The 14,012-nt window shown below is 38.4% G+C and overlaps 1 protein-coding gene across 3 annotated transcripts in view; it reads left to right on the top strand.

Moving 5' to 3' along the window:
• The window catches only part of TMEM260 (transmembrane protein 260), a 70,908-nt gene extending 57,403 nt beyond the window's left edge, over positions 1-13,505 (top strand). Inside the window, exons 12-16 of one of the 3 annotated variants that reach the window (XM_061156976.1) lie at positions 641-789; positions 5,423-5,599; positions 7,336-7,389; positions 8,874-8,964; positions 12,858-13,505. In XM_061156976.1, the coding sequence (XP_061012959.1) occupies positions 641-789; positions 5,423-5,599; positions 7,336-7,389; positions 8,874-8,964; positions 12,858-13,112 (726 nt within the window). In that variant the 3' untranslated portion in view covers positions 13,113-13,505. The remainder of the gene's footprint in view (positions 1-640; positions 790-5,422; positions 5,600-7,335; positions 7,390-8,873; positions 8,965-12,857) is intronic. The other 2 variants (XM_061156977.1, XM_061156978.1) reach the window with 2 other exon arrangements.
• The last annotated feature ends 507 nt before the right edge of the window (positions 13,506-14,012 follow it).

Here is a 14,012-nt window from a genome sequence, read left to right as displayed (position 1 = left end):
CTTCTTCACTATAGGTCAAGCACTACTTGTTTTTGTTTTCTGAATAAATGAATGAAAGAACAGAGTTATGACACACCTCTTTATTTTGCGTAGGTTGTCTAGTCTGGCCATCAAAAATACATTTCAGCTTCAGCAAACATAGTTTGGGAACTATTCTGTGCCAGGCATTTTGCTAGGTGCAGAGGCAATGAGGTGATAAGATACAGTCTCTTTCCTGTAGGAGCTCTCAGTCTAGTGAGGAATAGGCTAGAAGCTATAATCAAGGTAGGTACATATGCTACAGGAGCATCTTGTTCTGCTGTGAAAACTGGGGAGGGCATCCTAGAGGAAGTGATGCTTAAGCTGGTTCTGAAAGTTCAGTACACTCCTGAGGTATAAGAACAGTAGGTCCTTCTGGTCATAAACTTGGTGCTGATTTTATTGATAGCTGATAATTATAACTTAAGACATAAAATCTAAAGGCCGAGTCATTAGAAGAATAGTGGCACATACCTTGGTTGCATTTGTATGTATTTTTCAATTATGTTTATATTTAATGAGTAACTCCACATTTGGTAACTTCTTCATCGTCCTTGATAAACTTGGTTCTTTTTTAAAAAACATATTAAAAACATGATATCACATGTTATCTTTCTGGCAGATGATGACTTACGAGTGGTATTTACCCAAAATGGCAAAGCATTTACCAGGCGTCAAGTTTCCTGGGAACCGTTGGAATCCTGTGGAAGGAATATTACCTAGTGGAATGGTCACATTTAATCTTTATCATTTTCTTGAAGTAAATAAACAGTAAGCATTCTTTTCATATAATAGCTTTTCTAAAATCTTAAGCTTTTCTAAAATTGTTTATGTAGCAGCTGTGCTTCATCCAAAAGACCAATTTTCTACACCTATTTCCCTGTCACCGGTGAGATTATCTTTGTAATTAAATTGAATATCTGTGCATAAATGAGGCCAGGCAGAAATAAATGTTATTGTTCTGGGTAAAGGAAAAATAAAGACAGATTAGCAAGAATAGCAAATAAGATCTTAGTACAATTCAGAGAAATTGGAGATGTGCCTGCCTACTTGAAATCATTGCAGGTAGATCGCAAGCAATTATAGTTTCTCCCTGATCAACACCATGGCCCCCTTTTAAGTTAATGCAAATGTTTTCCAGGAATAATCACTATATAAAAATAGCTTAAGGATTTTTTTCTAAAGGATAAGGCATTTTTATAAATAAGAAAAACACCTACAGTTATGCTGACTGAGATAACATATGAGAATTGTGAATTCTATACTTCAGAACATAAAATTATTCATAGTTAAGGTCAAGAATAAATAACTCCTTCAGTGGTATACTGTTGAATATTTTTCCTGTCCGTGAAATGCTTGGGATTGTCCAGAGCCTGAAGAAGAAAACTTATTTCATAATTTCTATTCTCTTATAAAGGGGATTTCAGAAATTTTTGTAAATTCTAAAGTTAAACTGTCCCTTACTAAGAACATAATGAAGTGGTACTTTGTTGTTCAGAGCCTGAAGTTTACTGTGGCTCATGAAGTAATATGAAGGTAATAGGTACAAATGTGCTGTGAGAGTAATAATTAATTGTTCTATTTTGGAATAAAATATTAACAACATCTCCTAATAAGCATTTTTGGTGCAGTTTATTTAATTTAACCTCGTAAACATTAATTGAACCTACTATGTACCAGTTTGTATTAGGCAATAAAGTGAGACTCAGTTCCAGATTTAAGTAGACTACAGTCTAGTTGTATATATACATAGATATGAATACAGTTGACCATAATGGTGTAAGCTCTCTACTAACAAAGCCTTGTAAAGTGTGAGACACAGTAAATGTTCAATGTGTGCTTACTAAATCGATGACTTAATTGACAGAATAAGCCAAATGTTCTGGGACCATGGATGAGGAAGCAATTAATTCTGCCGAGGGGCATTCATTCAATGTTTATTTAATAAATATTGGGTATTCAAAATGTCCCAACACCTGTACTAGCTGTAGATGGATGGGTGTGATCTCTGCTATTACCATCTTTGAGACAGATGTCAAGTGATGCCTTAAATGTGAAACAGATAAGTTATAGTATCAGCTGGTAAGCGTGATAATACTGGTATGGATGAAATTTGGAGACTCAAAGACTAAGAAAGAATTTGCCAAGTGGTTAGGAACAGTTAGGATACAGAACAAATCCATGACCCCAGAAGCTCCCTTTTGCTGCTCCTTTGTTGTTGTACTGTCCCCAGACCCCTAACCCTCAACACCTCTGTTACTATAGTTTTACCTTTTCCAGAATGTCAAATAAATGGACTCATAAAGTATGTGACTTTTTGATACTAGCATACCTTACTTAGCAAGATGCCTCTGAGATCCTTCCAAGTTATTGTTATGTATCAATAGTTTATTCCTTTTTGTTACTGATTAGTATTCCTTTGTATGGATGTACTGCAGTTTATCCATTCATCTATTCAAGGACATTTGGGTTGTTTCCAGTTATTTGTGAATAGAGCTGCTATAAACATTCATGTACAGGTTTGTGTATGAATATGTTTTCATACCTAGGAGTGGGATTATTGGATTTATTGGATTGTTTGTTTTCTTACTATTGAGTTTTAAGAGTTCTGTGTATATTCTAGATTCAGATCTTTTATTAAATATGTGATATTTTCTCACAGTCTTTTTGTTCTCTTCAAAGTGTCTTTTGCAGGTAATTTTTTTTTTATTTTGATGAAATCCAATTATCATATTTCTCTTTTATGGATCATACTTTTTGATCTCCTGTCAAACAACTCTTGCCTAACGCCAGGTCACAAAGATTATCTCATGTTTTCTTCTAAGCGTTTTACAGTTTTATGTTTTATATTTCAGATCAAAAATCACTTTTGAGTTAATTTTTGCAAGAGGGTTGCTTAGAACAAAGATATTTTTGCCTATGAATGTTATTTTGTCCTAATATCATTTGTTCAAAACATTTATTCTTTTTTCATTTAATTGCATTTGCACCTTTTTCTGTATTTACAAAAAAAAAATACTTCTGAGGTTTTTGACTGGTTTTAATTTGATTAGTTTTTTCATGGCATATCTTTTTTTTCTTCCTTTTGCTTTTAGCCACCTATGTCATGTTTAAAGTGGGTTTCTTGTAGACAGCACATATTTGACTCTTGTTTTATTATCCATTCTGACAATTTGTCTATAATTTCATTTATATCCAGGCCATTTGCATTGAATGTAAATATTGACATGTTTTAGACGTACATCTGTCATTTTATTACTGTTTTCTGTTTTTCATTCCACTGTTTCCCTTCCTGCTTTCTTTTGGATAATTTGATTTTTTTTAGCATTCTATGTTACTGTGTCTCTTGGTAAATTTTTTCAGTGGTTGATCTTAGAATTACAGTATATAGACATATTTAACTTTCACAATCTGTTTACTACTTTTGGAGAAAGAAATGACAAACCACTCCAGTACTCTTGCCTGGAAAACCCCACGGACAGAGAAGCCTGGCGGGCAATAGTCCATGGGTCACAAGAGTCGGACATCACTTAGTGACTAGACCAATTTACTACTTCAAGTGAACTGTAGAAATCTTAGTGGCATGTAAGTTCCTTTACTCCACTTTTGATTGTGTTGTCAAACATGTTATATTAGACATGTGATAATTTTTGTTTTCAACATATGTTTTTTAATAAGAGAAAAAGTAGTCTTAGATATTTGTTCAGATATTTACCAAATCTGTTGCTCTTCCTTCAATCCTGGTATTCCAGCTTTCCATCTTGTATCATTTTTCTCCCTTCTGAAGTTAGTCCTTTAGTATTTCTTTCAGAGCAAGACTGTTAGCAGTGAATTCTCTTAGTCTTTCTTTACCCAAAAATGTCTTTATTTCATCTTCATTTTTGAAGGATATTTCTGGATATGGAATTCTGGGTTGGATAGTTCTTTTTTTCTCTCACCACTTTAACAGTGTTATTTTATATACTTTTGCTATTCATGGCTTCTGTTGAGAAATCTTGCATTTGTTCAAATCATTGTTTCCCTTGTGTGAAATGTGTTGTTTTTCTTTGACTGCTTTCAAGATCTTTTGTCTTTAGTTTTAAGCAATTTGATTATGATGTATCTGGGCATGAATTTCTTTGAGTTTAACCTGCTTGGGATTTACTAAGTTTCGTGAATCTGAAAGATTATGTCTTTCACAAAAGTTGGATGTTTTCTGATGTTATTTCTTTAAGTACTTTTCCTGCTCCACCTTTTTTCTCTTCTTCTGGGATTCTAATGACTCCCATGTTAGACCTTTTGATATTGTTCCACAGGTACCTAAGACTCTATACTTTCAATATTTTTTCCTCTTTGTTTAAATTATACAATTTCTCTTGATCTAGCTTCAAGTTCATTGACACACGTTCTGTCTTTCTAAAATTATATGAAGCCCATCCAGTGGAGGAGTAATGGGGATTTGCTCCCGATTCTTGGAACCCCAGCTCCTCTGGTTAGCGAGAAGCGTCCACTTGCGCAGCGATTCGGGAACCCGCCCAGCTGCCCCGTGCTGCTGCTTCCGCTGATGGCACGGTGTTGTCTGGTGCCCCGGGAAGGAGAGAAGGGGGAAAGTTCTGGGGATTTCCTCCGCTCTTCCAACCCTTACAAGTTCCTTTTCCTGCTGCTTGGACTCGGGAAAAAGCAAGGGGAAGGCTTCTCTTGAGATCTCTGTGTTCTCACTTGGTATGTGTTTTGGGTTTCAGGCTTCCTTTGAGTTCAGGCCAGGTAATCCTGAAGACGAAAAGGAGTAAACTCACCACGGATTTGGTGGAACTCAGAATTCTGCTTTCTTCCCTCAATCTTCTTTCTACCATTTACTGTTCAGAGTCTTCAGATAGTTGTTCCATGTTTAGATTTCAGAATTAATTTAGAGATAAAGAGCCTATCCTCAGGATACTTCTGGGCTACTCAGAAGGATTTGTAAATGAAAATAGTAGGTTCAATAAAATAATGCTAAAAGAGATTAAAAGTAAAATGCAATGGAAATTGGAGGACAGAAAGACTACTAGTATTAGTAGTATTACTAATATGAAGACATGTTTCCACCTATAAAATTTAGAAGGTATCAAATAATATGTATATGTACACATGAGACAGAACCACAGACTCTTTCCTTGTGTTTGTCCCCGCCTGATTTCTTACCATGTCACAAACAGGTAGGTTTTATCATTTATGTCTGTCAGCTTCCCTTCAATCCCCAGACAGCTTTTGTCACCACTAATATAAATTTAAAGCAATCTATTGGCAGAGGTTTAAAGAAATCAACGTGTTCACAAATGGTTTATTGGTAACTGAGGTTGAGAGTCAAAAATGACCCTTCCTAAGTTATATGTATTTGGCATTTAGAACTTTAAGCTGATAGTACATATTTTTCTTTCTTCAATAGAAAAGAAACGTTTGTTTGCATAGGAATTCACGAAGGCGACCCAACCTGGAAAACAAACTATTCACTTTGGCCATGGGGTTCTTGTGACAAATTAGTTTCTTCAGAGATTGTATTCAACCCTGAGGAGTGGATTAAACTTACGAGAGATATCTATAACTGGACTGAAGACTATGGAAGGTATGGAGAGCAGTTGTTTCCCATCAGTGTATAGCTGTTTTGTGTGCCTAAAAAACTTACTAAATTTTGAAATGATTTCTTGTTGTTGTTGTTGTTTGTTTTTTTATTAGTAGCTAATATTGCTATTTGCTGCCCACAGAGTATCGTGATAGAGAAGAAGAACATATATTTCTTGTCCTCAGGCTTGAAGGACAATGGAGAGGTGGAGGAAAGGCAGTGATGGTTAAGCGGGTACCACATAGTTAGATATGTGCCACCATCCACGTCCACTCTTATAATGCTACATGGTCCATCATCCTGTATCTCAGACCCTAAAAGTGGAAGAGATTCATTAACTGAAGCAGAGCTTTAAAACTCACTCTGTTGTCCCTAATAGTTTCCACCCACATAAACTTGTCACTTTTTTTTTCTTCACGAATGGCAGATCAGGGACTTCCCTGATGGTCCAGTGATTAAGACTCCCCACTTCCACAGCAAAGGGCTCAGGTTCCATTCCTGGTCAGAGAACTAAGATCCCACCTGCCACATGGTGTGGTCAAAATAAGAAAGAAAAAAAAGAATGGCAGATCACTTCTCTGTAGGAAGACTGGGGTTTAAGTAACTTTTTCTTCACAGTTGTTTGTTGTTAGCCTTGTTCTGCTGTTTTGATTAGTCTTCCTGGAAGCATCTCTACCTATAGTTGACTCTCTCACATGTGGAAAATGAGTCACCATCTGAAGATAGGGCTCTCTATTGCCTAATTTTTTAACTAAATTATAAATTATGCAAAGGTTAGATAATTACTGCTTATAATTCAAGTGGGTAGCCGTTCCCTTCTCCAGAGAATCTTCCCAACCCAGGGATCAAACCCAGGTCTCCTACATTGCAGGCAGATTCTTTACCAGCTGAGCCACAAAGGAAGCCCAAGACTATTAGAGTGGGTAGCCTATCCCTTCTTCAGAGGATCTTCCTGACTCAGGAATCAAACCGGGGTCTCCTGCATTGCAGGCAGATTCTTTACCAACTGAGATATCAGGGAAGCCTGTAATTCAAGAGCAACACTCAAAATCATAGGAACAAATGCTACTGAAGCTTTCTGAGTTAATATGAGCAAACAGACCCCACTGCTATGCTCTAGTCAGAGCTGGATAAGTAGTTGTATATCAAAGTACTCTGTGACCATTGGAAAGGCTGGAAAATCCCCTGTTCTCCAAACAGCTGATGACAGTGCAGATACACAGCATCACTCACTGCCTCCATTCTGTCAAAGTAGATACTTGCTAAGAGAAATTTTAATTAAGTGGGGAAAATCGGCAAATGGTTTAGCTAGGGCTCTTTGAGCAGCATCCTAGCTCCAACAGCGATTTATCAAAGCCAGGAGTCCCCTCTCCTCACAGCTCTATGGCTTTCAGCTGTGCCCACAGAGGGGGCCCAGGCCTCAACCCCACCCCATTGCCCGCCTGACACCTCTCGGAAACAGCTGACTCCCCAGAAGCCTCCAGCCTCTTCCCACTGAGCTTTAGTGTGCTCCTGTGATGCAGTGGGGCTCATTATGCAGATTAAGAATACATTTACCAAAACCTCAAATTACTAACCATCAAATATTTCAGGAGAATAAGTTTGTTATTTTGGTCTCTATCCGTACTTCAAGATGCAACCTATTTTATTTGCCTTGTAAGATTATAAAACAAAAATGACATGTCCATAACAATGAAGGTAGCTGGCAGGAACATGTTACGATTTTCTTCTAACTACAGGTTTGATCCTTCTTCCTGGGAATCTGTGGCCAATGAGGAGATGTGGCAAGCAAGGTGACTAATGTATACTTTCGGTTTGCAGCCTATTTTTAATGTAGTAGAAGTAGCTTGTGGCACTTTTCATTTGGGGAGGGGGGGGCATGGTGATAATAAAAATAGTATTTATGAGCAATCATTTTGTTTGGGGCATTGTACTAATTGTTACTAAGGCATAATCTCATTTCATCCATACAACAACCTGTGGAGAAGTCATTATTACTCCATTTTACAAAAAGAACAAACTGAAGGCAGAAAGGTTACTTGTCCAAGGCCACATAGCTCTACCAATAGAGTCCAAAATTCACATCTCTCTGACTGGAACATTCATCACTCCTGTGTTCTCCTGCCTCCACTAAACCAAAGTCAGCGTAATTGATTGAGAAGAAATTGATAATTACCACCCTGTCCCACGTGTGATGTGCTAGTTAGTCATTTAAGCACTTACTGAAAACTTCCTAGAGACCAGACACCGTGCTAGGCTTGGAGGCTACACATAGGAATATGATACAGTTCCTATTGTCAATGGAGCAGACAGACATAGTCCAAGAGTTTTGAGTATTCATGTGCTAGATGCTGGACTTTCCTGTTCCTATGTGAAATGAACACTTCACGGCGATGCTCTTGTCTCTCTGTGTTCCTGCCATTATTTTAAAATATTCAAAATATCTAACACTAACAGACTTTGGCCTAAAATGTAAAAGGCCTAAGTGATGCAGACAGGGGTACCAAGTATGAAGTACTTCCTCCAGGAAAAATGGGCTGATGCCCACTCTGGGCCAGGGGCTGAGTGCACCAGGAATTGAGTTAGGGTGTAATATGGTTTTTTTTTTTGTAATATGTTTAAAGAGGGTTTTTTTTTAATTGTCGAGAAATATGGTTCTTGACAAAATAACAATTGCAAAAAAGATAGTCTTTGTAGTAGTATTTTGGAAATGTCAGAAAATTGCATATTTCAAGTTATCAACCCAGTTATAAGATCAAATACTTGCTTTGAGGGACTAATCAAAGATATACCAAATGTTCGCATGATTCTTCAGTGTGACAGTGTGGGAAGGCTGGGGGAGAAATCACATAAAAGAAGAAAGCAGGTCATTATTCGGGCAGGTATTGATTTAATTGGTGTGCTGAATACAATTTAGATGAGTTCATGTGGTCAAAGAGTCCAGGCACCTTTGAAGAACTGGTCACACACGGCATGAGCTGTCGTGATGGGTACCTTCAGGGATGTGCTGACAGACTCAGCAAGTCTCCCCCTCCCAGCTGCTCTTGCACAGTGAATATGTACATCTGGAGGGAAGGTGATGCACGATAGTGATGATGAACAGAATGCAGTGTCTTGGTATGGGGGGAGGGTTACTGTTGGTTCAGAGTAAACTTCCATGAATATGAAAGAAGTGAAAAGAATACAATAAAGGGTTCTGTATGATCCTTATCAATGGAAAAGTTTGGCGGATTTAGCTTTGAATGTGAAATTGACGCGAACACCCTCCCACTCCCAGGATGAAAACACCGTTCTTCATCTTTAACCTGGCAGAAAGTGCAAGTTTGCCTTCAAACGTGAAAGCTCAACTCTACACTCACGCCTATAACGTATGTTGCACTTTTACATATATAAATACATTTGGTAGGAGGGTAGTGGTGACTTTGGGATGTTAAGAGTGTATCACAGTAGAGTTTTTACTTTTTTGTTTCCAGCTTTATTTGGCATTATAAATCAATACAAATGGAAAAATAGTCATGTGTCTCTCAAATAACATTTAAAGTAAATGACCGTGGTTGACAAAATAATGTAAGAAGTCCATGTCCTCATCTCCAGAACTTGTGAATATGTGGTCTTACATGGCAAAGGGCACATTGCAGATGTGATTAAGGATCCTGAGGAGGGAGATTATCCTAGATTATCCAGGTGGGGCTAATATAATCACAAGGGTCCCTAGAAGAAGGAGGCAGGAAGGTCAGAGTCAGAGAAGGAGATGTGGCATTGCAAGCAGAGGTCAGAAAGAGATTTGAAGATTGCCAGGTAGCTGGCCTGAAAGATGGAGGAAGGGGCCACAGGTTAGGAAGTGCAGGCAGCCTCTGAAAGCTAGAAAAGGCAAAAAAAAAAAAAACAGATTCTAGAGCCTCTAGAAATATATGATAATACATTTATTTTATTTTAACTGCTGTTTTAACCACTACATTTGTGGTGATTTGTTACAACAGTAATAGGAAACTAATATGATGGCTTTATTTTTTAAAAAAGCAGTTCTGATGGGTCGCCCTCTATACAAAAGTCTTGACTCTGGCAACACTTGAAACGATTGGACCGTGGCTGGTTGATATTTCATGAGAGAGAGAAAGGGTCATGGAGAATAACCCCAGGAAGCCAGACAGCCTTCACATCCAGCCACGCCAGGGCTCTTGCTTAGCTGGTTCTCTGTGATGGGAACAAGGGTACAGACCAGAGGCTTGCTTTGCTGTAGCACTGTGTTAACAAGGCCCTGCTTTTCTGTGATTTATAGCACTGGACTCTTCCACACCTTCTGAGCTAGTCTTGGAACCTACAGTATAGGAAACAGACATCCTAGCAAAAACCAGTGAGACCAGAGCCCAGGAGCTTTATGTCTAAGCAAGTAGTTATTTATGCTGTCTCTGGGCTGCTGTGGATCTACTCAGCCAGGGCATTTGTTTGGGACTGAGTCAAAATAGCATGGTGTGCAAGTAGTGTGACAGCCTTTACCGCTCAGTTGTGTATTTATTGGTCCATGGTTTACTCATGTATTCATTTACTCACAGAGCATTTATGGAGCACCCAGTCTCTACCAAATACTGTGATGGAGATGATCAGGCATTGACCCTGGTGTGTGTCAAATGGGCACACACCAGAGAGGGAGATGGAAGATAAAGTCCTCAGTTAGTAGTTAGAGATACAAGAGGTGTGCAGAGGTGCCATGGGACAGAGAGAGGCATATGAGCCAGCCTCCTGGAACGAGGCGGCGAGGAGGGGAGGGAAAGCTGCCAGAGATGTCACTGCAGTGTCTTCTTGAAAGATCAGAAGAAGCCAGCCAGACACATGTGGTGCAGGAAACCACAGGGATGAAGGTGGACACCTCCGAGGTGCCCATCCAGGACAGCCAGGGACTAGATACAGGAAGCAGTGTTCTGGAGTTTTCTGACTGGCAGTCCAGGGAGTCCCGGTTCAAGGCCTGCTCCACCATTCATTGTTAACTGTGGGCCAATTAACCTTTCTGTTTTTTCTTTCACACAAAAAAGGTGGATTGTAAACTTTATAGATTATCTCTCACATCCTGGCCATGTCAGATCCATTTCATCTCTAATACCCTGTGATTCTGGGAAAAACAAGTCGTATTTAGTTGGGAGGAATCTGAGACTTAGTAATATTTTATGTTCTCATCAGTGATCTGTTCCATGGTCAGTTGTTAGGCCACCACTGAAGCCAATTCATGGATTTATTGTCCCTTTGGGTCTGCAGGCATTACTCTGTTCAGTGAACACAAGTCTATAACATAGTCTATAGGTATCTCCTTCACGTATGTCTCCAGGTGTGTGACATTGTTTGCAAGACAGAGGAGCTCAAATACTTGATGGGTCAACACAAATCACCTCCTCGTACAGGTTTTTGGAGAACATGCTTGTTAGGTGTAGAAGATATTTTTGTTATTATTTACATTGTCCTGTTCAATAGTTACCCAGAACATTAAGTTCAGCTGTACTGGAGAGCAAGAATGATCTGTAATCTTTAGGAATACAGTTGATACACTGAAGATGTCCCCCCAAACTAGACTATGTTCCCCTAAACTTAATGTCACAAAGATTCACGCTTAGAGGAGGAAATACTGTCCCCACATGATGAAAAATGACTGTTAGCTTCTTAAGATACAGCACCTGTGGCTAACGGGCCATCCAGAATGAGCTGATGAGACATCAGGATCAGAGTGTTTTAGAAAAGGGTAGTATGGCTGTTCTGATGTCCGAAGACGTAGCAGGGAGGTCATGAGTGAGCCTCTTATTCTCTTGAGCCTTTGGAAAGTGCTTACTGAGTTGCTGGCATCCATCTTGCACTCCAAAATCTAATCAGGATTTTGAAAACAGCTAAGAAAAGAACCTGAGCAGTTCTTGAGCACCGACTTTGTGCAGGGCAGCCTGCCATGCATCTTACACATGTCCCTCATCAGAGGGAGGCTCAGGCAGAGCAGCAGCAGATAGGGAAAATAAAAAAGACCTGTGAGAAAAAGTAGAGACGCTTTGAACATTTTACCAAGAACATAAAATGCTGACTTAATAGCTTTGAAGTCTATGAAAAGTACGAGGTGACTCTTTGCTATTTTAAGGAGTGAAGGCAAGGGGAAGAATAGCTTTAAAAGGCAGCTTCAGGACTAAGGGTTATTAAATATCAAAATGACATGAAAAATACAGATTGGGGAATTTTTCATGGGGATGTTATTTTGAAAAAGATTGGGTATGCATTTGTCTACTCTAGAGTAGGAGTTGGGGAAATAGATAATATAATTGGGTCCCTTTCAGCTGAATGATGTAATGAGTATAGTTCTAATTCAAAAAGCCCTTGTCCCTGGAGAAAGCATCATTACTTGTCCTGTGCTCTCGTGGCAGCTACTGGTTAACTCAAGTGCCTGTGGATTTGACTTCAATTTGATAATCCCTAAGAAGGTTGTGAAATTCCCCAGTAAGCAAGCATAATATTATTTTGTAGATTTGCATCTACTTATTTTGGTTTATTTGTTAAATTTTGATCTTTTTCCTCTAAAAAACTCAATATTAAAGATTCTAATTCTATCCAATCAATACTATCTCTGATATTGAAAAACAAAATTCTGAATTCCTGGGGGCAACGTTTTAACTATGAAAATTGTTATTGTTAGGACACTGGAGATTTTCAACATCTCACTTTAAGGATGTCTCTTAAATTATATTATGCCCACCCTGTTAGATGCTGGATTTGTTAGAGGTTTTCTATTGCTGCTGTTGTTAATACTGTTGCTTATACTGTAGAGATAATTTTATGTAAAAATGAGGGACAAACTTGAAATTTCTTCAAGTTCTTTTTCAATGCAGTTTTCTAAAGAAAGCTACTTTTTTTTTTTTCTTTAGTAGCTAAATTTAGAGTTTCAACCTTTCTGCCTGTTGAGTAAATAGCTTTCCATGAATTAGAACCAAATCCCTTTCCCAGAACATCTTTCTGGAGGAAGAGCATTTTGTCCTGACACGGTGTGTCTAAAGTTCCCTCCGCAACATCCAAAAAACCCCAGAAACAGTTTTATATGAAGCGCATTTGCCTCCTGCTACTGTAGTAATTACAGTACCCTCCTTGCATTTTCTGCATGGCCTAGCAACGATTAGATTTTTACTGTAGGCTGCTTGCATTTTTTTTTTCCCTTGTGTTATTAATTCCTCTGTGTTTCTAGTCTTTTTTTAAAAAAGTCAAAGGATAATAATGGAATGCCAATGTTTTTGCTGTCTTCCAGCTTTATAAGGAGATTGTCTATTTACAAAAGGAACACCCAGTGAATTGGCACAAGAACTACGCCATCTCCTGTGAACGGATGCTGCGCCTTCAGGAAAGAAGTGCAGACCCTGAAGTCTTGTTGTCTGAAACCATCAGACACTTCCGTCTCTACACTCAAAAGGCCCAGAATGATCCCCAGCTGGCCGATATTTCAGTTGCTCTAAAGCACCTAAGAAAGGAACTACGAAGTCTGAGAAATATGAAAAATGGCTGAGACAGCAAACTGTGAAAAACCAGCTCGGCTTTCAGCTTCCAAAATTCCCAAGTCCAAAAGTTTTTCCTCCAAGAAAAGAAATGGCGTTAAAAAATGAAGACTAAGTCATCTCCCAGATATAAGTAACATGGTGTCACGGAACTGTTTTATGGCGGAGTTAGAAACTGAGATGTGCTTTTTCCACAAATTCTATTTAGCCTGTGTTACTGAATTAGCATTTCAGTGAGAATATTTTGAAAAATCTTCCTACTTCCACAACCTTTCATCAAATGACTTGCTTGATTAAATTCTAGAAGAGAATGAACTATCTTTGTATACTTAAAATATCGACCATGAATCTTAAGGGCCCTGCTTATTGGGATTGGTATTAAAATTAAATTCTTAAAATATTAATACCAGACCAAAGACATTCTCTGGCTCCCAGAAATGAAATTTTTATTATTTTTTTTAGTTAATCTTGTTACACTTCAAGCTAGAGTACTGTTTGGGGTGCAGGGGATGGGGGGCGGGGGGCGTTGGTTTTCTTTTACTTTTTTTTTTGAGTAGCTGTAGTTGTTACATAATCTCACACTTCAAACTAAATACTAACCAGATGATATTTTGAAAAAAGTTAAGGTTTTATTGTGTTCAATCATTCTCTGAAATCACTAAAAATGTAAGCTAATTGTTGTTTGCTTTTTTTTTTTCAGTTGCTTAAACTGGCAAGTAAAAAGGATTTTGTCCTTCCTTAATTAATTTTATATTCATGTTTTACTTCTATTTGGGCTCATAAATCTGGACCCAATAATTAGGAGGCTTCCTGCTGCCAAAAAGGGGGGCATTGGGGGTTCAGGGGTGTGGGGAAGTGGTTCAATAAATTCATTTCTGTTACAAGCATCTTTTATACATATTACTAAAGAG

Source organism: Dama dama, chromosome 12 (genome assembly GCF_033118175.1).
Source record: "Dama dama isolate Ldn47 chromosome 12, ASM3311817v1, whole genome shotgun sequence".
Taxonomy (NCBI): Eukaryota; Metazoa; Chordata; class Mammalia; order Artiodactyla; family Cervidae; genus Dama; species Dama dama.
The sequence above is the reverse complement of the archived record's forward strand: the minus strand, read 5'-3'. Positions and strand labels throughout refer to the sequence as shown.